Source organism: Rhinoraja longicauda, chromosome 32, assembly GCF_053455715.1.
Source record: "Rhinoraja longicauda isolate Sanriku21f chromosome 32, sRhiLon1.1, whole genome shotgun sequence".
Lineage (NCBI taxonomy): Eukaryota > Metazoa > Chordata > Chondrichthyes > Rajiformes > Arhynchobatidae > Rhinoraja > Rhinoraja longicauda.
In genome coordinates this window covers 262,080-287,316 of record NC_135984.1, presented here as the reverse complement: position 1 = coordinate 287,316, position 25,237 = coordinate 262,080, and the positions used below count along the sequence as shown (strand labels likewise).

The following is a 25,237-nucleotide window of genomic DNA, read 5'->3' as shown; positions in this document are numbered from 1 at the left end:
AACCTTTACGGATTCACGTGTGACTAGAGGTATTCTGGGGGGGGACGGGGGGGGGGGGACTAAATTGTGAACGAATTAAATAAACTTTTCTTTTGTCATCGAATCGATGTTGTATCAAACTCGGACCTAATTGGAACCAAATAAAATAATTTCTGTGGTGTAACTTTTACAAGACAACATACGCGAGGTTGAAGCGGGGTTTACTGTCCCAGCCACTTACCCAAGCATTTGGTTAAAACGCGCGGTGGCTTCTAGTTACAGCTGGAACGGTAACGCGGCGTTAGGGCTGAGGCTGGAGATGCGGATGATTCATGCAGAAGGAGGGGCGTGGATGGTTAATTTCATTTTACTTGAAAGTGCACTGGGGGAGGGAGGGGGTGGGGGTGGTAAGTTGCATGAGTAAAGCCATCTCATGGGAAAAAATCTCCCAATAACCCCCCTCCCCGTTTGAAGATTGACGCCTGTGCTCGGCATCAGTTACATCTTTAAAACTGCCTTTAGAAAGTCAGGGGTTGTTTGCATGCTGTGCAGGCAGAATGGTTACACCATCAATGCATCTATTCGTGGACTTCAATGAAAGCGGATTCTAAAGGTCAGAGCCGTGTATTGTACACTTTATACCATTCTGTTTCACAGGCGGAGAGTTACACAAACAATTGTTAGCAAACTCGCGAAGGAACAGCCACTTCTTCACACGCGGACAGAAATGTGCTCACATTGTCTATGATCAGTTATGCATATATTCGGCAACACATATATAGTTAGATGTTCTCAAGACAAAACTGTGAGCAATGGATGTTGTTGGAGGCTGCAAAGTCGGTCACTTAAAACTCTCTGTATAATTACATAAATCTCCATTGCAATACCGGATATCGAATGTGTTCAACCATAGACCCAAAGTGTGGAGATGTCAACCTCTATTATCTATCCCCTAATCATTATGTACTGTGATATTTTTCAATTACTGTATAGTTACATGATTTTTTCTTACAATCGTGGTAAGATGTAAAAGTCAGCTTCTAACTTTGAAACTCGAGATTCGTGCTGTTCAAGATGAAAGATTATTACGATGGAGGTTCGAATATGGGTGATGGCACAGGTACAATTGCACAGCCAGAATGGCTACATTCACAAGTGACTGAATTATACAAACTAACATGGTGGATCAGACCTCACGATGTTCGTGAATTTATCCTTGTGTGCCGAGTGTTCTTTCTGGTTTTGTGCAGCGGGTGGGTTTCTAGATCCAAGTGTTTGTAGAAGCAGGTGGAACTCATTGAACCATTGTTAGTCAGGGAGTCTTCATACATTAAAAAGTCTTCTCCGAGCACTCTCATATGAAATACGTTCTTATTTAATTAAAATATTCAATGATGCGAAAGTGATTATCATATTCACAGGCACACAGATTTAAAGATAATAGGGATAATGTTAGAATAAGTGTAATGAACTAATTAATTTATAGAATATTCATAAGTAAAAGTAATTAATATTAATTAGTTCTAGATAAATATCGCAAAAAAAGTTCTGAAAGTTAAAAATTGCAAGAAATATTCTTTATGCTGCACCGTCCCAAAGAATGATTGCACGATTTAGCTATCTCTCTTTAATGTATGTGATTGGTTCCTGTTTTGATTAGTTTGCTGTTCCCAATGTGTGTTGTTTGCATGAGGTATATATTTTGTGCTCTACTTAATGATAATAGTTCGTTATTGTATGTTCTCCAATTGAACTGCAGCGTGAAAATCTTCATACCGCCAAAAACAGTTAGGTTTCAGCGGCACCTGATCCTTCGATGGCAACTACGAGTTTATCCTCTGCTTCAACACGGGTATTTGTTTCACTGTTTTGTTAATGTAACAGAAAAGTAAAGTGAGCAAAAACTGGGCAAAAATTGTCTGAATTCTTCATTGGCTAGATTGAACATTGAATACAAATGGAATATGATTTTTTTAAATTCTGTTAGAATTTTGTGTTAAAATTCTATATTCAGGAGTAAAGAGGGTGAGAACAAAAAAGGTAAGAACAAAAGTGACACATCCTTTACCCCTCAATTCATCCAGCATAAATATCAAGGGAGAGGTCACATTTCCATTTGTGCTCTGATGTTCTTTAAAAATAACCAATTGTTTAGATTATATATGTGGTAGTGATTTATACTACATATTATGGTATCATGCCTCTGTCTTCAGATGATGATTTCCCTTACATCTGTATGGTTCTGAGCCTGTGCTGTTAAACAAATTATATTAGACCTGATTTTCTTATTTAGCCTCCAGGGTAAACATATTCCGGAGTTTCATATTCATGTAGATCTTGATGTCTTCTAAATACAGTCAATGTAAAGATGGCATTTCTAGTTATATTCTGATGCTTTATTAACTGAGAACAGTAACGCAAGAGTGAATCATGGCTTTATTTTAGACCTTTTGGTAAGTATTTATCTTTAATATATTTGGAAATCAGTTTCTTCCCTAAATTTGCTCTCACTCGGTGCAAAGGTTAACTTATATTAATCTTCTGCAGTTTATCTCCTATTTTGGTGATGAATAATCTTTAGCAAACAGAAAAAAAAATCAGTAACTATATATTCTCACTATGTTAACACTAAATTATTTGGAGAATATTGCTTATTCTTCCCCATCTCCAAGTTGACTTTTAAGGCAATTTTCCCCAACACATAAATAAGCCAATCTGTAGTGCAAATGCTAATAAGCGATTAAAATAGGGACAGCATTTGCTTACACCGAGCGAGGATGTGTTCATTACTCTCTCCCATTGCCCTTACTTCCGAAGATGTAAGGTCCTGCCACCACATGGCATTACATCGAGTAGCCAAATTCAGAACAGATGAGGCTCAGCCATCTGAAGCAGCCCCAGGGCTGGAAGCAGGAGCATGTTAATCGAGAGTCGAGTGTTTCAGAATATTATCTGTCGAGATGCCTTTTCCTGTTGCTTCATGATGCCAAAGAAAGGCTATGTCCCAAATTACAGAGTTAATGGAGAAAATCCCAATAATAGGTATGGTGCATGTCACATGATCATAACAATATGATTGACTGTTTCAGGGGATAAAAAGGCTCTATGCATATTTAAAAGGTAATGATGGACAGATTACATTGTCAGCTTTTTGTGAACATTTATAATGCAAAGGTGGTCTAGTGATTCCCTGAGAGATTTTCTGTTTAAACAGCGAACTTGCCTTTATGACAACTCTTGGATGATTTTTTTTAAACTTCACACATTATGAATTACATGAAAGCTCAATAGCATATGCAGGCAAAGGCAACATCTTGCACACACTGCAACTACATTGATGGTTTTTTGGGGAACCTGGGCACACTGGCAAGGCCAGCATTTATTGGCTGCCCTTGACCCAATTGAGTAACCTGCATGTGAGAGTCAACCACAGACCCAGCAACAATGACAGATTTCCTCTGATGAAATAGATTAATGAAATAGATTTGTTTTTATGACAATTTGGTGGCTTTTGTGGTTGTCTTTCTGAAGACTAGTTCCCTTTATCCAAATTGTTTGTTACTAACTGAATTTTAATGGCACAGCTGTATAGTAGGATTTTAATTTGGGATTGTTAGTTTAAGGTTTTGGATTATATCCAGTAAACTAACTACTGTGACACTCCATTCCCTTAAAACACCTGTGGGTATTTGACAGCTATGGGACGGAATCCCACCCTGTGTAAATGTGGAAGATACATTTTAGTCATTCTAGTAAATACGGAGCAAAATATTCATGAAACTTTAACTACAGATTAGTGTTAAAAACCGTAACATCGTTCAGGGAAGGTAACCTATCATTGCTGTAGAGACCTGGGCAACCTGCAATTCCAGTGCTAAACCACACATCTGATTCATGGCTGATCATCTAAAATCAGTACCCCGTTCCAGCTTTTTCCCCATATCCCTTGATTTCTTTAGCCCCAAGAGCTAAATCTAACTCTCTCTTGAAAACATCCAGTGAATCGCCCTCCACTGCCTTCTGTGGCAGAGAATTCCACAGATTCACAACTCTCTGGGTGAAGAAGTTTTTCCTCATCTCACTCAGTCCTAAATGGCCTACCCCTTATTCTTAAACTGTGATCCCTGGTTCTGGACTCCCCCAACATGGGGAACATTTTTGTCCAATCCTTTAAGAATTAAAAAATGTTTCTATAAGATCCCCTCTCATCCTTCTAAATTCCAGTGAATACAAGCCCAGTCGACCCATTCTTTCATCATTTGTCAGTCCCGCCATCCCGGGAATTAACCTTGGGAACCTACACTGCACTACCTCAATAGCAATAATGTCCTTCCTCAAATTAGGAGACCAAAATTGCACACAATACTCCAGATGCGGTCTTATCAGGGCCCTGTACAACTGCAGTAGGACCTCCTTGCTCCTAAACTCAATCCTCTCGCAATGAGACCAACATGCCATTAGCTTTCTTCACTGCCTGCTATACCTGCATGCTTACTTTCAGTGTCTGATGTACAAGTACACCTTGTTGCACCTCCCCTTTTCCTAATCTGACACCATTCAGATAATAATCTGCCTTCCTGTTCTTGCCACCAAAGTGGATAACCTCACATTTATCCACATTATACTGCATCTGCCATGCATCTGCCCTCCCACCCAACCTATAAAACAAACTGTAAATAGAATATTGTTGTTGGACTGGGAAAGAGAAAGAACGTGTGTTTTAGGAATGTGGGAATAACAAAACATTGGGACTTTCTCTCTGTTGTATCTTACTGTAATGAAGCTATATTGTTCTATTTGACATGTTGTTGAGAGCACTGACACCATCTGAAGACCTATCACTTTTCCTTCTCTGCTTTGTGTCATATGTAGTTATAGTGACAACAAGGCTCTGACTCTATAGTTTGATCTTCAAGCTTAAAATTGTGAGCATTTTGCAAAAGCAGTAAGTGAACAGACAAAATTACTATCCATATGTGCCAATGGTTTAGTTAAAAAGACCCTGGAATGATAGCCATGAACTTAATGAACTGGGTAGACAGACAAGTAATGAGGCAATTTAGCATTGCTGCTAAGGTTGTGCAATGTCACCGACTTTAAATGTTGCATTCAATTGTATTATGTGATTCATGTAGGAAATAGTTTGATTCCCAGCAGCGTATGCAGAGCAGTATTTTAAGACTGTGGAGTCAGGAGAGGAATCCTATATTATATTACACGATTTGTACTTCCTCAAGGATCAGAATGAGTTGTGATTTTCCCAAATTACAACCAGGCCTTTGTTTTCTTTCAAGATCAGTTGGACCCAAGATTAATTTATGTTTGGAGATTTTATCAAACTGAAATTCAAAAGTTTCATGGATGCACATTTGGAAGAACAACATAAATTGTTGGAACTGAACAAACAAAAGGCAGATTGCTAGAGAAACGTAATGGGTCAGGCAGCATCTGTCAGTGGAAATGGACAGATGATGTTTTGGGCCAGGATCCTTCTTCAAACAGTTGGAGAGGAGATAGCTTGTCGAAAGAGGTGAAGGAAAGAGGTGGGGAAAGTGCCGGCAAGTGATAAATTCCCCCAACAGTTTGTGTTTTGTTCAAGATTCCAGCATCTGAAGACTCTTGTGTCTTCAGTATTACATTTCAAACAGTGTGGAATTCATGGTGAATAGGCACATGATCCAGTCCATAAGTAAATCATGAATAAATGAAGGCACCAGCAAGTATTTGAAGGATTTAAAATATATATTTTCTTTAGGATTTCATTTTTGATCTATATTGCATGACAATTTGCATCATCTCTTCATCAAAAAAAAAAGTTTTGATGTGCAAGTTTAATGGTGAATCAGCTGCAATGTTAATGGTGTATCAGCTGCAATGTTAATGGTGTATCAGCTGCAATGTTAATGGTGTATCAGCTGCAATGTTAATGGTGTATCAGCTGCAATGTTAATGGTTAAGCATTTTGTGAGGGAAAGCGTGTCTGGTTATGTACCTTGTCAAAGATGAGCCAAAATGAGCAAATTCTACAAACAGCAATGACCAGGTGGTCCAGTTGAATGAGAGATCAATATTTGCAAAATGTTGGCCTGGCCAGTATTCCCCAACACATAGAAAATATGGCTAAGATCCTTCATATCCACAAGGGAAAAAAATATGGATTTAATTTAACATCTCGTTGAAAGGCAACCTAATGACCAAAGATAACTATTTGTCTTTAACTTTAAACCAAATTAGCAAATCTCACTGCATGTTACTGTTTAAAAATGTGTCCAACAAATAACTGATGATTTTTTCCTTGAAGTAAGCAATTGCTCCTCCCACCATTTTCCTGAAGGATGTTCGGTTTCGTGTCATTTTATGCAGTTTTTTCAGGAAGCTTCTTTTCTGTTTACAGACAGAGTGATTGGAGTTCAGTTGGAGTTGACCAGTTTGGAGGGAATGATGGTGTTGAAAGATGAGCTGTAGTTTATAAAAAACAGCCTGACGTTTTAATGTAATTGAGGCACGTCATATTGATCTACTTGGGCATTGGTGTACTAATGCCCTATTAAAGTAGGTGGGAACTTCAGACCTCAGCACTGAGAGGTTGATGTCTGCAAAAGCTCCACCCAGTTGGTCTGCACAGGACAAAATGTACAAAACAGACATTCTGCACCCCCCTCTCCTATCAGGCAGAAGATACAAACTTTAGAGAGCACTTACCACCAGATTCAAGGACCAGTCTGAAGAAGGGTCTCGACCCGAAACGTCACCTATTCCCTCTCTTCTAGATGCTGCCTGACCTGCTGAGTTACTCCAGCATTTTGTGATACCTTCGATTTGTACCAGCATCTGCAGTTATTTTCCTACACCAGATTCAAGGACAGCTTCTTCCCCACTGTTATTAGAGTCTTGAACACACCTCTCAAAAGCAATATGTGTAGGAAAGAACTGCAGATGCTGGTTTAAATTGAAGGTAGACACAAAATGCTGGAGTAACTCATTGGGACAGGCAGCATCTCTGGAGAGAAGGAATGGGTGACGTTTCGGGTTGAGACCCTTCTTCCTAAGGAAGAAAATGCTGCCTGTCCCACTGAGTTGCTCCAGCATTTTGTGTCTACCTCTTAAAAGCAAGTCTGAAGAAAAGTCTTGAATCAAGACATCACCTATAAATGTTCTCGGAAGATGCTGCCTGCCCTGCTGAGTTACTCCAGCACTTTGTGTCCTTTAGTGTATTAATCAGTATCTGCAGTTCCTGGTTTCTATTTTTTTCTTAAAGCAAGTGTTGTATTCCTGATCCCACTTATTCCTGCCAAAACCTGTACCTGCACTTTCTCAGTAGCTGAAACACAATATTCTGCATGGTTTAATTATGTTCATACATTGGTGAGTTTGCTGAATAGCGTGCAAATCAGTGTTTCACTGTATCTTAGAAAGCATGACAATAATAAACCAATACAAATACCAACCAATACTAATGTTGATATAGTAGGAGTAATGTTGATTAATCACCACAGGACTTAATGAGTTTGCAAGTCAATGTACCAATAGATTATTCACAAAGATACATGAACATATCATGTTGGGAAGTCAGGTGAACAGAGCAGCAGCAAATTATTCCATGGTACATTTCTTCACACATTGGGGTAGCACGATGGCACAGTGAGAGAGTTGTTGCCTCACAGCGCCAGGGACCCAGGTTCAATCCTGACTTTGGGTGCTGTCTGTAGTGAGTTTGTGCGTTTGCCCGTGACCATAAGTGTTTTCTCCAGCTGCTCCGGTTTTCTCCCACACTCCAAAGGTGTACAGTTTTTTAGGTTAATTGGCTTTGATAAAGATTGTAAATTGTCCCTAGTATGTAGGATAGTGTCTGGGGATCGCTGGACAGCGCAGATTTGGTGGGCCAAAGGGCCTGTTTCTGTGCTGTATCGCTAAACTAAATATTGCATTCGCAGTTAGCAATGGCAGGTTAATCAATCTCTCACCAAGCTGAGGACTAAGCCTGCACTCATCTAATTCAACTCAGCATTTCTCCATGCTGTCATTATTCTGCTCAGGAAAACTAGAAATGGAGTATCTTTTCTAAAAAAGAACAATGTGATAGCAGTTTCACAACCGGTGCGGTCACAGTCAGGTGTGCTACCTGCAGTCACAGTCAGGTGTGCTACCTGCAGTCACAGTCAGGTGTGCTACCTGCGGTCACAGTCAGGTGTGCTACCTGCAGTCAGTCAGGTGTGCTACCTGCAGTCACAGTCAGGTGTGCTGCCTGCAGTCACAGTCAGGTGTGCTGCCTGCATTCTCTGTCTAGGGGTCATACAGCACCAATGTAAATGCATTTTGTGGATGACCTTTTGGAAATGTGCACACTGCAAAATTAGACCAACAACCTTCAGGATCCATTTAATTTTGTTCTCAGCAAAACTAAACATTTTCTTGAAATGACATTAGTGAACTATTTCAATTGAATTTTTCTGAACCATCCACCACATGTCAGTGCCTCTCTGGTGCAAACAGAGAATCCCAGGCTGAAAGGGCCACAGCTGCATCTCAGTCCTGAACTTGTGACAAAACGTCCTCGTTCAGCTGCATAACACTGGGTCATATTCCCATTTATAGTCCCTCCCTGCAAGGATTGGCTTGGGTTTAGTGCAATGCCAATGCTTCTATGGTCGCCTGGTAACATTTCTATTGAAGACTTGGCTTGATGTCCTGACAAAGTCCAAGCCTTGCTCCACATTCTCTTTTGACTTTTCAGTTAATAATGCATTCATTTTAAAAGCAATTTTTTTTAATGCTGTGATGCTCTAAGAGTTTTAATGGGTAGCTTAATATGACATAAAGTTCCCTTCTGTACATTTATATACTAAAACTCCTGTTTGTTTATTTATTCCTGAACGACAGCCAAAATGGTACACGATATGGCAACAATGTTAGGCCCACCTAACTCACCATCATCCCTTTGGTGCTAATGGAAGAAGTTTCATTGAAATCGGTGTTATATTTTTAGTTATTCACATTTTAAAGTTTAAATCTATCTCCTAGGGAGGGAGGGAGGGAGGATAAGGGGGGTTGATGGGGGAGGGGGAGAGGGGGAGGGGGGTTGATGGGGGAGGGGGAGAGGGGAGAGGAGAGGGGGGAGGGGGGGAGGGGGAGAGGGGGGGAGGGTGATGCACCAATGCAGGAGAGGTTTGGGCCCAACAGGTCCACGGTCTAGTTGATTCTCAATGTGGAAAATGTCAGATTCAAAGTATTCAAAGAGAAAGTCAAATATGGCTCTTCGGGCTAACAGAATCATGGGATATGGGTAGAAATCAGGAACGGGATACTGATTTTGGATGATCGGCCATTATCATATCGAATAGCGGTGCTGGCTTGAAGGGCCGAATGGCCTACTCCTGTACCTATTTTCTATGTTCCTATTCTGGTGGCACCTGCATTATGTCTATTCAGGTCATGGAAATTTTCCCTTACACAATTCGCAAATCACTACCCAAAAATTAAGATCCAAAATAAAATTCATTCTCACAGCATATGTGAAAAAAAAAGTGAACAAATGCTTTTTTTTTCAACTTGCATTTGTTGACGTACTCATAGATAATGCTGGTTTGCATTGTGGATGAATCACTAGAGTCCTGGTTTACAAATTAACCTGTTTTACTGACCATCAAATATGAACATTAGAAAGCTCAGTAGAAAGGTCACCACCTCAATGTTATCTGTCTCCACAAATGCTGCTTAACCTGCTGAATATTTCCAGCAGTCTTGTTTCAGTACCAGATTTTCAGCATTTTACTTTTTTGACAGCTGTCTATAGGCCCTTTTAAGCTCCATATCGACTTCCTCTTGAGGGATCTATGGACAAACACTACATTTATTCCTCCATTTTATTCAGTATACTCTGCAAACCTGCATTCATCCAAATCATTAATACATATATCACAAAAATCAATAAGTACAGAAACTCCGCTGGTAACAGCCTTCCACAGTCACAGAAAACATCAATGAATCTTTACCCTTTGCTCCTTTGCACAAAGCCAGTGTGGGATTTAGTTTGTTGCTCTCCATCAGGTCACAGAGGCGTCACCATTGTTGACCAGCACAACTGCTGAGCCAAGGGTGGAGTTAGGATTTATGGCAGGCAGACCTTTGCAGAAGAAGAGGGAAAGAAGCCACAGGAGAGAGGTCCAGGGAGCAGGACTGGAGGAATGCAAAGGGACAGGAGAGCTGTGGGGTGTGGGTGAGTGAATATTATGAATGAAATAAGCTCAAAAGTTCAGGAGCAGAATTGGGCCTTTCAGCCCATCAGGTCTACTCTGCCATTCAATCATGGCTGATCTATCTCTCCCTCCTGCTTTCTCCCCATAACCTCGACATCCATACTAATCAGGAATCTGTCAATCTACGCCTTAAAAATATCCATTGACGGCCTCCACAGCCATCTGAGGCTGGTGAACCTGTGGAATTATTTGCCACAGAAGGCTGTGGAGGCCAAGTCAATCGACATTTTTAAGGCAGAGATAGATAGATTCTTGATTAGTACGGGTGTCAGGGGTTATGGGGAGAAGGCAGGAGAATGGGATTAGGAGGGAGAGATAGATCAGCCATGATTGAATGGTGGAGTAGACTTGATGGGCCGAATGGCCTAATTCTGCTCCTATCACTTATGACCTTAAAGAGCTGGCATGGACACAATGGATCAAATGAACTCTAGAGCATTGCCATTCTTTATTCAATGCGTTATTTGTGTCTGTGCAGTTTTATTCATTTCCAGTGCAGCAGCTAGGTTTTGGTTCATTCTTGTCACTAATTCTGCTCCTTTCACTTATGACCTTAGTACAGGCCCAGTGCCTGACACTCATAAACCTTCTCTAGACCCTCTCACGCCAGCACATCCTTCCTCAGATATGGGGCCCAAAACTGCAACAATACTCCAAATGCGGTCTGATCAGTGCCTTATAAAGCCTCAGCATTACATCCCTGTTTTATATTCTAGTCCTCTCAAAATAAATGCTGGTATAAATGTTCATGCGACATGGAACTGAGGTAAAGACCAACCATGATCTACTCTTGTCCCCTGTTTATGGGGTTAAAATATTACATCTGGACATTTCTTCACGTACTAATATGCTTGATACAGTTGGAAACCTATAGTAAAATAGATAAATCCTGTATCTATAAAGCTCTTAAATTGGAACCAATCTCTACAATAAATTTAGTTTAATCAATAGTTTATTTACCATCAGTGAACAATTACACAGGAACGTCATTTATATTCAAATACAATTTTCCTGAGACAGGACTACAATTATTCACAAAAAGTCAGAATGACTTTAATTGAAGAAAATAACTTGTTTCACGCTGTCTAATCTTTAACACCCACTTATGAGATGTCAGCCTGACATACTTCCTTAAAGGAATTAATGCAATATATTTAGTATTTCAAGCTGAGTTAATGCAATAATTCCTGATTTAGAACCAATGCCACCTGTCACAGTGAAAATAGACAAACTATGTCCATGACTGTAATTTTACCAGGGGCTCATGGTGGCTGTTGGGGAGAGATCCAATCCATTTATCTTTGATTGTTAGTCCCAAACTCATGCAACATCATGACTTGGTGATTGGTCTTACCTCCATTCATTCGCACGATAAGAATAAGTAGCTATTGTTTGACACCATGGACATAACGATACAAGTGCATCTTTGTAAATGTCTAATTGATTTCCGTAAAACTATTTGTATGGAAGCAATAGTAACCATTTCAACTCCTTCAATCCGTTCCATGACTCAATCAAGATATGGCAGCCTGAATAAGCCCTATTTGAACCATATCTCTTGGTACCCAATATAAAAGATCTATGGATCCCAGCCCTGAAGAATACATCCACACCCTTTAGGGAAAAGACAATATTAATTCCCATCGGCCCATATCTCTACCACTGGCCATCCAGATGTGAATGAAGTAAGAATATTCAGCCGTTGTGAGTCAACACAAGGAAAAATGGAGAAAAAAACCCTTGCTAGGCTTTGGAGTCTAGATGCACATTTCATTTGCCCAAGGACATCGTTTCTTTTTAAGGGACATCTGCAAAAATAATTTCTACGTTGATGTAACGGTAACATTTTCAGCTTGGTTCGAATTTTCTAATGTTGCTTCCTATCTGATAGACCATTTCCCACAGGCAATCACTGCTGCATTCCGTATGATACCAAGCAGTCATCAGATGCTGCAGGATATTACCACAAATATGAACATATTCAATCTCATTCTGATTCTTAACATCATGTGCATCTAAAATCATGAACCTTCCCACACCACGCTGAAGGCATTGGGTATGAAAGAACAACGTAACAGTCCTGCCATGAGTAACTCAATAGATAGATTATAGGAGCCATAACAAATTGCAGCCTGTTTAACACTTCTTTGTAGGATGCAGGAAGGGTTAGGGTTAGGGTTTGAATACAAGATCGTCCATGAATTTACTGATCAAATAGAATCCAAGCCAGGAATATCATGCAGTACATTGAGATATTTACACGGACTATTTAGAAAACATTTCGGAGTTGCTTCACTGTTAAGATTTCTCAAGACTGCTCAGCTTTGAAAAAAAGAGTCTGCATTGTATGAGGAAGTCTGTTTGGCCTCATGGGGCTTCTGTCCCGTCTTGTGGGAACCCATGCGTTACTTCCACAGATGTGTCCAAATTTCTGACGTCAATAACTGGGTTTGACATCTTTGGCATCTCGTCGCAGCAACATCTTGATCCATTTTGGCATCTGCATTCTCCGGATTCCTTGGGACACCGTATCTTACCGCACGTCAATCCCTCCATCAATGTTCCCCTTGAGTGTTGTCACTGGACTGTGAGAAGCAGTGAAGAAAGTGATTCATTGGCTGACAAGGGACATTCAAGTTGGAGGTCTAGTGTTTCCTTATTTGATTCTCTGCAAGAACAATGGAACTGATGATTCCAGTTGGCCTGCTTAGTCTTATATTTTCAGGTGCAAGTTAGGTCTATTACCAGAACACCTATAGCTGATAAGAGCACAGAAATGTGCACATCTCCATCCACAACTAGATCAAATCCTGAAAGGAAGATAATAATAATAATAATAATAATAATAATAATAATAATAATAATAATAATAATAATAATAATAATAATAATAATAATAATAATAATAATAATAATAATAATAATAATAATAATAATAATAATAATAATAATAATAATAATAATAATAATAATAATAATAATAATAATAATAATAATAATAATAATAATAATAATAATAATAATAATAATAAATTTAATTTATATAGCGCTTTTCTGGAAACTCAAAGACGCTTTACAGAGTAAATAAAACATAAAATCAATAAATAAACAAAAGATTTGTCCAGGCGGAGAAGTGGCGAACAAACAGCGCCAGCGTCCTCTCACGTCAGGGTCCGGCGTAAATGGTTGACAATAAACAATAAACAGTAAATGGTTGACAATAAACAATAAAGAACACGACACACAATTACAGTTTAACACAGACAACCATCACAGTGATTCCTCCAGACACACCCTCACTGTGATGGAAGGCAAAGAAAAGTCTTATCTCCTCCTCATTCTTCTCCCGTGGTCAGGCAGTCAACTGCTGCCTCGAGGCGATCGAGGCTCCCGACTTTTGAAACCCCCGCCGGGCAATGAAAAGTGCCGCGGCCGAGCCACACAGGGCGATGAAGGTCCTGCGAACGAGTCGATCGAGCCTCGCGCTTCGGGGCGGTCGAAGCTGCTACGGCTGGAGCTCCCGAAAGCCGGTCGCCAGCCAGGGACCTGCGAGCTCCCGATGTTGCGGTCTGCAGGGCCCACGGCTGAAGCCTCCGAGATGGTAAGTCCAGGCCCTGCGACCGGAGCCTTCAAGGTCGTTCCCAGCTGGAGGCCGCCAACTCCACGGTGTTAGGCTGTAGCGCGAACGGAGATGCAACACGGAAAAAGGTCGCACCCACCCCCCCCCCCCCCCCCATGGTGTTGTTCTTGGGGATGACCACTAGGTGATTCAGACACATCGTCAGTTGTGTACCTCAACGTCACTGGGTGCTTTGGCCTTTTATCACAAGACAAGATCACAAGATTATTATTTTCTAAAATGTCCCCTATTATGGAACAATGGGTGAAGGTGGAAGTTCACAAATGTAACTCTTTAAGAAGGCGACAAAACGCAGGGGATCATTGACTGGTGAATGCAGCTTCAGTGGTAAGGAAAATACCAGACAATTATAACGTTGTAGAATATAACCTCTAGAAGATGTCAATTGGATTAGACAAAGTCACATGGATTGATGATGGGGAAATTGTGTTCGGCCAGCCCACAAGCTTCTTTTTAGGGTGTGGTTGATAGGATAAGGGAGAACCAATGGCGGTGGTGTATTTGGACTTTTAGAAAGTCTTTGATAAAGTTCTACAAAAGAGGTCTGTGTTCAACATTAAAGCATATGGAATTGGGATTAATATAATGGCATGATTTGAATATCAGTCTACATTGTGAGAACAGAATAGGAATAAATTGATTTTTTATGTGATGGCAGGCAATGGCTGATGAGGTCAGTGCCCAATGCCAGAGATTCCAAATATATAACAATAATTTGGATGAGGGAACCACATGTAATATTTCTAAGTTTGTTGGCGATACAAATCGGGGTTGTTTTATGAATTGTGGGAAGAGTTTAAAGAAGCTTCTGATTGATTTAGATAAGTTAATGAGCTTGCAAATACATGGCAGATGCAATATAATGAGGGCTAACATGATCTCCAACAGCGAGGAAAGCAGGAAATATAATTTAAATTGTGACAGGTTGGGACATGTTGATGTACAAAAGAATCAGGGTGTCTGCAAATATAGCCAGCAGTTAAGGTGACAAAATGATATCATGTAATTAAAAAGGAACTGCAGATGCTGGCTTATACCAAAGATAGACACAAAATGCAGTCTATCTGCATTAGATCAGTAGATCAGGCAACATCTCTGGAGAAAATGGATATGTGCTGGAATGGACCCAACACAAAGCATCACCTATCCATGTTCTCCAGAGATGCTGCCTGACCCGTTGAGTTACTCCAGCATTTTGTGACAATTTTTGGCAAAATGATACATTGGCTTAGCAATAGGTTAAGTCCAAGAGTAATGATGTCTTTATGTCAATTACACATGGCCGTGCTGTGGCCATATTAGTTCTTTGCCCCTTTTTACCAGGAGTACATTTGCTATTGAGAAAGTTCAACACAAGTTCACCAAAATGAAGTCTGGGATGACAGAACAGTTTTACGAGGAGAGATTAGAATAACAAGGTCTGTTTACGTTATAGTTTAGAAGAAAAAAATGACATCTTATTGAAATCTATAAATATTGATCGGGTTCAACAGGTTGGATGTAATAGGACGTTTTCCCCTGGCAGTTGTGCCAAGAACAAATTTGTGTACAAATGAATGAAAAGAAAATTGAATTTCTGCAGGCCTCCAACCAGATCTTTGGCAGAACTTCTCAGGAAATGAGAATCTAAAAATTATTGTATTAACTTTTGTGGGGCAGATACTGCATATTACATTCACTGGCCAGAAACATGAATGTGCCGGAAGCCAGCAAACCCCCAGGCCCCATTCCAAATCTTCCCACAACCATCCCTGCCTGGCTCAATGCATTTTCCTTTGAGATGTTGGCCTATTAGCTCAAAGGATTTGATGTGTGATGAGATAGAAATAATTAGGGTTCTAGGAAAGGTTTCCTCATCACCACCGCTTGTTGAGAACAGATATCATCATACTACCACTGCAGTTTGTACCCCAAACCCATATGAATACCTCTCTCCAGCTCCTCGTTCCTATTATTAAGTTCCAAATTGAAGTATAATATCAAAAAGCACATAACCTGACAAGAGAAGGAACAAAGAAGGAACAAAGAAAAACTGAGAAGTGATAGTTATCAATGCAGATTGATTACATGCCCCATCCTAGTCCCACCTGTCTGCATTTGGCCCATATCCTTATAAACCTATCCTATCCATGTAACTATCCATGTAACTGTCCAAATCCCTGCACATTAACACTAGGGACAATTTACACATGCACCAAGCCAATTAACCTACATGCCTCTACGTCTTTGGCATGTGGGAGGAAACTGAAGATCTTGGAGAAAACCCTCGCGGTCACAGGAAGAATGTACAAACCCCGTACAGACAGTATCCATAATCAGGATCGAACTCGGGTCTCCGGCGCTGCAAGCACTGTAAGACAACTCTACCGCTGCGCCACCGTGGCCAGGTTGGGCAGTTAATGTGCAGAAAGAATAACTTCATCAACAGAACACTACAAAAATTAAGATACTTAAATGCAAGGTAGTTATTCGTGGATCCCAAAGGGAAGTAGGGGTAATGAAAGTAGTGCAGCTGTCGCACATTAAGGCAAACTGTGTTTGTCCTGACCTCCAATGCTGTCGGTGTGGAGTTTTAACATTCTTCCTATGAGTGGGTGTGTGTCTTCAGTTGCTCCTGGTTCCTCCAAACCCCAGAATGATCACTATAAACTGTCCCTGGTTATTTGGGTGGTGAGGAGAAACAATGGTCTGTTAATTGGGATACAAGAAACCAGATGTTGGAATCTTGATCAAAGCACAAAGTGCTGCAGGAGTTTGAAGAAGAGTCCTGACTGGAAACATCTATAAAAAGCTGTGTGTGAGAGAATAGGTTTCAGGGAAATTAAGAAGGAAAAGGTAATAAAAGGATGAGTTGAAAGGCCTTCTACTGTTATGAATGGCATGAACAGAATGGAAAGAGACTTTTGCGGAGTGTAAATACCACCACAGTTTGCCTGGGCTGAGTGATCCATTGCATTTATATTCTGTGTAATTCTTTATAGTTCAGAAAAAAAATTAGCTAGAGTGTATCCTTGAAAGGTTGTTCTCTTCTTCAGTCTGTCAAGTCATGCTGATTTAAATTCTGGCGATGTTTACCAATGTGACCTCTAGTTTTACACATGAACAATTCAAAATCCCATTATGCGCATCTCTGAACATTTTGGAAATAAAAGTCCGTATGAAACGGTCTCTTGATGTTCTCATACGGTCAGGAGAAATATCTCCCCACTGATTCTACTGCCCAGCTGCTGGACTAACTCATCTGCCCAATTTCACACAACCAGATTTTAAATGTATAATTCCACTTCTGTCTATCGATCTTTGATCTCAGTACCATTCTCAGCCCAACACCGTCTCAGCACTTCACCAACGATAGCTCATGGTTGGTCATGGTTATGATGCCAACATTGGGAAGGACATCTCACTCTTCCTGTCTCTATCTGTACTGGCTATTACTGTCTGTCATCACTTTAAATCTGTATTTCTCTTTCTGCTAGTGTAGTCTGGCCCAATAACACAGCCTTGCTATTGACAACATTACACAGGGGTAGAAATGAATGTGCATTTAACTGCCACATTTGGCCACATCCAGTCAAAGGTACCCATTTCTTCCCCCATCTTCTCTGATGCAGAAAGCTAAATTGTTTTTTCTCTTTCATGATTTCAGACCTGAAACATTAGCCATTTATTTTTCCATAAATGTGGAGTATTTCTCACATTGTCTGTTTTGTTATTTTTAATTTCAGATTTCCAGGATCTGTGGGAGTTGCATAATCACAGCTATGTAATTTGGTTAGTGGCATATTATTGTCATGTCTACAGTTAAAATGTTTGTCTGCTATCTAGTCAAATCATATCATACATGAGTACTGCAGGTAGGACTGAGAGAAAAAACACAAATGCACAACATAGAGTTTCAACATAACAGCAACAGGGAAACTTCAGAGAGACAAAATGCAGATACAAAAAGTGTAAGGACTGCATTGGGATGGGTTGGCAATAGACAATAGACAATAGACAATGGACAATAGACAATAGGTGCAGGAGTAGGCCATTCAGCCCTTCGAGCCAGCACCGTCATTCAATGCGATCATGGCTGATCACTCTCAATCAGTACCCCGTTCCTGCCTTCTCCCCATACCCCCTCACTCCGCTATCCTTAAGAGCTCTATCCAGCTCTCTCTTGAAAGCATCCAACGAACTGACCTCCACTGCCTTCTGAGGCAGAGAATTCCACACCTTCACCACTCTCTGACTGAAAAAGTTCTTCCTCATCTCCGTTCTAAATGGCCTACCCCTTATTCTTAAACTGTGGCCCCTTGTTCTGGACTCTCCCAACATTGGGAACATGTTTCCTGCCTCTAATGTGTCCAATCCCCTAATTATCTTATATGTTTCAATAAGATCCCCCCTCATCCTTCTAAATTCCAGTGTATACAAGCCTAATTGCTCCAGCCTTTCAACATACGACAGTCCCGCCATTCCGGGAATTAACCTAGGACTACACCCTTAGCTTGAAAAGGCTCTATTCAATTGTCTGATAATAGCAGTAAAGAAGCTGCTCCTGAATCTAAAGCCATGTGCTTTCAAGCATTTGTATCATCTACCTGATGGATGAGGGTAGAAGCTGTGAGTGTTTTTGATTATGGCAGCTTTCTTAAGGCAGCATGGTGTAGATGGACCCGATGGTGGTGGTGAGATGGGGGGGGGGGGGGGGGGGGGGGGTGGGAGAGGGGGAGATAGGTTTGGAGAGGGGGGAGAAGGTTTGGAGAGAGGGGGGGAGATAGGTTTGAAGGGGGGGGAGATAGGTTTGGAGAGGGGGGGAGATAGGTTTGGAGAGGGGGGGAGATAGGTTTGGAGGGGGGGAGATAGGTTTGTGTGACAGACTGGATTACATTCACAACTATCTGTAATTTCTTGCAGTCTTGGGCAGAGCAGTTGCCAAACAAAGTCAGGCTCTGCACACAGGATGATGGGATCAATCAGCCATGCCCTAACACAGTCGTATGGAAACTCCGGCACCAGAGAATCAATCCCAGTCAGTTTCAGCTGTCTTCACAATGACATACTCTGTCATTGAGAGAGCTAGATAGAGCTCTTAAGGATAGGGGAGTCAGGGGGTACGGGGAGAAGGCAGGAACGGGGTATTGATTGAGAATGATCAGCCATGATCACATTGAATGGCGGTGCTGGCTCGAAGGGCTGAATGGCCTCCTCCTGCACCTATTGTCTATTGTCTATTGTCTATTGTATCATAAAGTCAAAAGCAGGGAACTGTTGACTATTGCACAATATTCTATTCCACTGACCACTCCTCAGAAAGCTCACGGGGTGCACCGCAAAGCGGAATGATCAGTGGGCCGAGAACAACCCAGTGGGGGGGGACTGCCGAGAGTAAAGAGGGATTCGCCTGGGGGGGGCTTCTGAGAGCGAAGTGGGACCCAATGGGACGGGAGGAGGAGGGTAGGTGCCGAGAGTGAAGAGGGACCGGCAGAGGTGGGGGGCTGCCCAAGGAGGACAAGGAGGCCATCTGATGTCATGTGTGGAGGCAGGCCTCGTTGACCGCTGCGAGAAAATAAGATTGTACTAAAAGGTTTTGAAACTTTGTTGGTGCTGGAAATGTGGCGAATCTTTGTGTACTGCCTAGGTTTACGATTTCACTGGATTGTATGCACAGTACAAAGAATTTCACTATACCTATGTACATGTGACAGTTAAGCATCATTGAAAATAAAACAGTCTATGTCTGCATGCAGTAAGATGCAGGCACCACCAGGACAGGACCTGATGCACTAAGATGCAGACACCATCAGGACAGGACCTGAAGCAGGATGTAGGCAACATCCAGCGGGTAACAATGGACCAGAAACTCAATCAGAGCAACCTCATAAACTTAGAGACTGCATGTGCAAGTGTATAATCACCTCCAAAATCCTCAAAGCCTTTCCGCTGCTAATGAGCTGGAAGCGAAGAGAGCAAAAGCATTTTGGGAGCACCTTCGCTGGACGAAACAGAGTTATTCATGATGAATAACTATCTTCAAAGGGCAAATAGGGATGGTCCATAAATATTGGTTTTAGGCAGATGATCACATCCTATGAAGTGAATGACAAAGGTATTGGAAGGCATTTCAGGATGAAGTTGAAGATTTGTGGATGGCCCCTTGGAAAGGGTTAAGCTCACAGTCCAATGAGAAACCACAGAGGGAATTCCATACAACGCACTCTTACAAATTGGGACTTTATTCGTCTGGGTAGGAATGAGGTGTGAAACTCCATTTGAATAATCTTTTGCTAGCTAATTGGGTATGGACAAGGATGGCAGATGCTTTGTGGTTTTGTTACTCACTCCAGCAGGGTGCATGGATTATTTCAGAGCAATGCCAATTAGAGTAATAAAATTATTCAAACTGGAAAACAAATCAACCATGTGTAGTGAAAATACTTTGAAAACACAAACAATCTCCCAGATGTACTAGAGGACAGAGGATCTAGGGAGACAGAGGAACTGAAATAAATTTGCATTAGGCAAGAAATAGTATTGGGTAGACTGATAGGACTGGAGGCTGATAAATCCCCAGGGCCTGGTGGTCTGCATCCCAGGGTACTCAGGGAGGTGGCTCTAGAAATCGTGGACGCATTGGTCTATATATATAAACATAGCACAAAAAGTAAGGAAATTTGTGTTTGGTAGATTATTTCTTTGTTGTAACAATGCTTCTTGGCAATAAATCTTATACCGTTGGAAAGCCTGTTTATTTCCCTTTTAAATGGTGCCACATTTGTAAGGAACATGCATTTGTGGGATGAGCAGCAGAGCTGAGTATATGGGTTGCGCCCATGAAAAATTTGCCAAATTTTCTCTGCCAATGCCAAACAGCTTATTCTGCTGTTGCTATTGACTCTTGTTTTGAGCTTCTGGCACCCCCAGGTGCTGACAAGAATGGGATGCCATTCCACAACAGCGTGTGACCAGGCTGCTGACCAGTATGAGGAGGAGGTGCCAGGCTGTTATGGCTGTGTATGGTTCTTCCACACGCTACTGTGGCTCCTGTTTATTAAATGAATAAATTGTTAAATTGCCAATATGTCTTGTTTCTTCAGACTTCAATCATCCAATCCACCAAACAACACCGAACAAGAGTCAATGGCAGAATAAGCTGTTTGGCATTGGCAGAGAAGATTTGGCAAATGTTTCATGGGCGCAACCCATATACCCATATACGGCCAAAATGGTAAACAGCGCAACAATTTTAGGCCCACATTACTCACCATTGGACCGTGGTTCAAATGGTTGTTATATTTTTAAAATTATTCACTCTTTAAACTTTAAAAATCACTTTTTAAACTTTAATAAATCCCTTTTCCACTTGCCCTGCCTGTCAGCCGCGCCTGCGCAGTAATACCTCAGTGTTCGACGTCACAATGGGAACCCAACAGGTCCGCACTGTGCAGTTGGGGGAGGGTTGTCGGTGATCTAATACTTACGTAAAAGATGGCCGCCGGATCCGCACTGCGCAGTTGGGGGAGGGTTGTCGCTCGGAGGGAGGCGGCACCCGCCCGAGTGACGGGAGTGGCGGCCAATGAGGGGGGATGAGGAGAGCTCTCCGGCTGCTGGCTGACACGATGGCCACCCGGGGCCAGGGTGAGTGGCTCCCTCTCTCCTTTCCTCTCCCCCCCACCCGCCCCTGGCCCCGGGGGAGTTATAAGGGGGGTTGAGGGGGGATGGAGTGGGTGAATGTCGTCAGTTGGGGGAGGGTTGCCGGGTCCACAGAAGAAGTTTGGACGGAGGGTCCACGCCCAGTTAGTGTTCTATAGATTCAGGATCAGTTCGTGTGGATTGGAGGGTAGCTAATGTTATCCCACTTTTCAAGAAAGGAGGGAGAGAGAGAAAACGGGGAATTACAGACCAGTTGGCCTGACATCAGTGGTGGGGAAGATGCTGGAGTCAATTATTAAAGAAGTAATAATGGCGCATTTGGATAGCGGTAAAAGGATTGGTCCAAGTCGGCATGGATTTATGAAAGGGAAATCCTACTTGACTAATCTGCAATTTTTTGAGGATGTGACAAGTAAAATGGATGAAGGAGAGCCAGTGGATGTAGACTTTCAGAAAGTCTTTGATAAGGTCCCACACAGGTGATTAGTGGGCCAAATTAGAGCACATGGTATTGGGGGTAGGGTATTGAATGGATAGAGAATTGGTTGGCAGACAGGAAACAAAGAGTAAGAATAAATGGGTCCCTGGCAGAATGGCAGGCAGTGGCGAGTGGAGTGCCGCAAGGCTCGAAGTTAAAGTGTTGTATTTAAATGTGCAAAATATAAAAAACAAAGTGGATGAGCTTGAGGCTCAGTTAGACATTGGCAAGTATGATGTTGTGGGAATCACAGAGACATGGCTACAAGAGGACCAAGTCAAGTCAAGTCAAGTCAATTTTATTTGTATAGCACATTTAAAAACAACCCACTTTGACCAAAGTGCTGCATAATCAGTTCAGGTACTATGAACGAACATACAATGACACACAAACATAACAGCACATACATAAACAGTTCACAGCGCCCCCTCAGAGGGCCTCAAATGCAAGGGAGTAGAAATAGGTTTTGAGCCTGGACTTAAAGGAGTCGATGGGGGGGGGCAGTTCTGATGGGGAGAGGGATGCTGTTCCACAGTCTAGGAGCTGCAACCGCAAAAGCGCGGTCACCCCTGAGAAGCCTAGACCGCGGGATAGTCAGTAGCCCCAAGTCGGCTGACCTGAGGGACCTGGAGATAGAGTGGTGGGTTAGAAGATTTTTGATATGGGGGGGGGGGGGGGGGGGGAGCCCGTTTAGGGCTTTGTATGTGAATAGGAGGGCTGGGGAAGTGAATATTCAGGGGTACACAATGTATAGAAAAGGCAGACAGGTGGGCAGAGGGGGTGGGGTCGCTCTGTTGGTAAGGAATGATATTCACTCCTTTGCAAGGAGTGACATAGAATCAGGAGATGTAGAATCAGTATGGATAGAAATGAGGAATTGTAAGGGTAAAAAGACCCTAATGGGAGTTATCTACAGGCCCCCAAACAGTAACCTCGGCATAGGGTGCAAGTTGAATGAAAAGCTAAAATTGGCATGTCGCAAATGTAATGCTACGGTGGTTATGGGAGATTTCAACATGCAGGTAGACTGGGGAAATCAGGTTGGTAATGGACCCCAGGAGAGAGAGTTTGTGCAGTGCCTCTGAGATGGATTCTTAGAACACTTGTACTGGAGCCTAACAGGAAGAAGGCAATTCTGGACTTAGTGTTGTGTAATGAACCTGATCTGATAAGGGGACGCGAGGAAAAAGAGCCATTAGGAGGCAATGATCACAATATGATAAGTTTTACTCCACAAATTGAGAGGGAGAAGGGAAAACCAGAAGTGTCAGTATTACAGTATAGCAAAGGGGATTACAGAGGCATGAGGCAGGAGCTGGCCAGATTTGACTGGAAGGAGGCCCTAGTTGGGAAGACGGTGGAACAGCAATGGCAGGTATTCCTGGGAATAATGCAGAAGTTGCAGGATCAATTTATCCCAAAGAGGAGGAAAGATTCTAAGGGGAGTAAGAGGCACCTGTGGCTGACAAGGGAAGTCAAGGACAGCATAAAAATAAAAGAGAAGAAGTACAACATAGCAAAGAAGAGTGGGAAGCCAGAGGATTGGGACTCTTTTAAAGAGCAACAGAAGATAACTAAAAAGGCAATATCGAGAGAAAAGATGAAGAGAAAAGATGAGGTACGAGGGTAAACTAGCCAATAATATAAAGGAGGATAGTAAAAGCTTTTATAGGTATGTGAAGAGGAAAGAAATAGTCAAGGCAAATGTGGGTCCCTTGAAGACAGAAGCTGGGGAATTTATTATGGGGAACAAGGAAATGGCAGACGAGTTGAACCGGTACTTTGGATCTGTCTTTACTAAGGAAGATACAAACAATCTCCCAGATATTCTAGTGGCCAGAGATCCTAGGGTAACGGAGGCCAGAGATCCTATTGGTGGGGAAGATGCTGGAGTCAATTATAAAAGACGAAATTGCGGAGCATTTGGACAGCAGTAACAGGATCGTTCCGAGTCAGTATAAGAAAATAACTGCAGATGCTGGTACAAATCAATTTATTCACAAAATGCTGGAGTAACTCAGCAGGTCAGGCAGCATCTCGGGAGAGAAGGAATGGGTGACGTTTTGGGTCAAGACCCTTCTTCTGTCCCGAAACGTCACCCTTCTCGTTCCGAGTCAGCGTGGATTTACGAAGGGGAAATCATGCTTAACTAATCTTCTGGAATTTTTGAGGATGCAACTAGGAAAATTGACAGGGGAGAGCCGGTGGATGTGGTGTACCTCGACTTTCAGAAAGCCTTCGACAAGGTCCCACATAAGAGATTAGTGGGCAAAATTAGAGCACATGGTATTGGAGGTAGGGTACTGACATGGATAGAAAATTGGTTGATAGACAGAAAGCAAAGAGTGGGAATAAATGGGTCCCTTTCAGATTGGCAGGCAGTGACTAATGGGGTACTGCAAGGCTCGGTCCTGGGACCGCTGCTATTTACAATATACATTAATGACTTGGCTGAAGGGATTAAAAGTACCATTAGCAAATTTGCAGATGATACAAAGCTGGGTGGTAGTGTGAGCTGTGAGGAAGATGCTATGAGGTTGCAGGGTGATTTGGACAGGTTGTGTGAGTGGGTGGACACATGGCAGATGCAGTTTAATGTGGATAAGTGTGAGATTATCCACTTTGATGGTAAGAATAGGAGGGCAGATTATTATCTGAATCAAGTTAGGAAAAGGGGCCCTACAACGAGATCTGGGTGTCCTAGTGCATCAGTCACTGAAAGGAAGCATGCAGGTACAGCAGGCTGTGAAGAAAGCCAATGGAATGTTGGCCTTCATAACAAGAGTTGAGTATAGGAGCAAAGAGGTCCTTCTGCAGTTGTACAGGGCCCTAGTGAGACCGCACCTGGAGTACTGTGTGCAGTTTTGGTCTCAAAATTTGAGGAAGGATATTCTTGCTATAGAGGGCATGCAGCGTAGGTTTACTAAGTAAATTCCCGGAATGGCGGGACTGTCATAGGTTGAAAGACTGGAGCGACTAGGCTTGTATACACTGGAATTTAGAATTTAGACACGTTAGAGGCAGGAAACATGTTCCCGATGTTGGGGGAGTCCAGAACCAGTGGCCACAGTTTAAGAATAAGGGGTAGGCCATTTAGAACGGAGATGAGGAAAAACTTTTTCAGTCAGAGATTTGTAAATCTGTGGAATTCTCTGCCTCAGAAGGCAGTGGAGGCCAATTCTCTGAATGCATTCAAGAGAGAGCTAGATAGAGCTCTTAAGGATAGCGGAGTCAGGGGGTATGGGG

General features: G+C 42.1%; 1 protein-coding gene across 4 annotated transcripts in view; it reads left to right on the top strand.

The window, feature by feature from the left end:
* drd2a (dopamine receptor D2a) overlaps nucleotides 1-25,237 on the top strand; it is an 85,173-nt gene that overhangs the window by 328 nt on the left and 59,608 nt on the right. The window contains exons 1-2 of one of the 4 annotated variants that reach the window (XM_078427022.1): nucleotides 369-592; nucleotides 1,739-1,831. The exons of 1 other annotated variant lie outside the window; for it this stretch is intronic. In XM_078427022.1, the coding sequence (XP_078283148.1) occupies nucleotides 1,796-1,831 (36 nt within the window). In that variant the 5' untranslated portion in view covers nucleotides 369-592; nucleotides 1,739-1,795. Of the gene's footprint in view, nucleotides 1-368; nucleotides 593-1,004; nucleotides 1,100-1,738; nucleotides 1,832-25,237 lie in introns of those variants that run through there. 2 more of the 4 variants (XM_078427024.1, XM_078427023.1) reach the window with 2 other exon arrangements.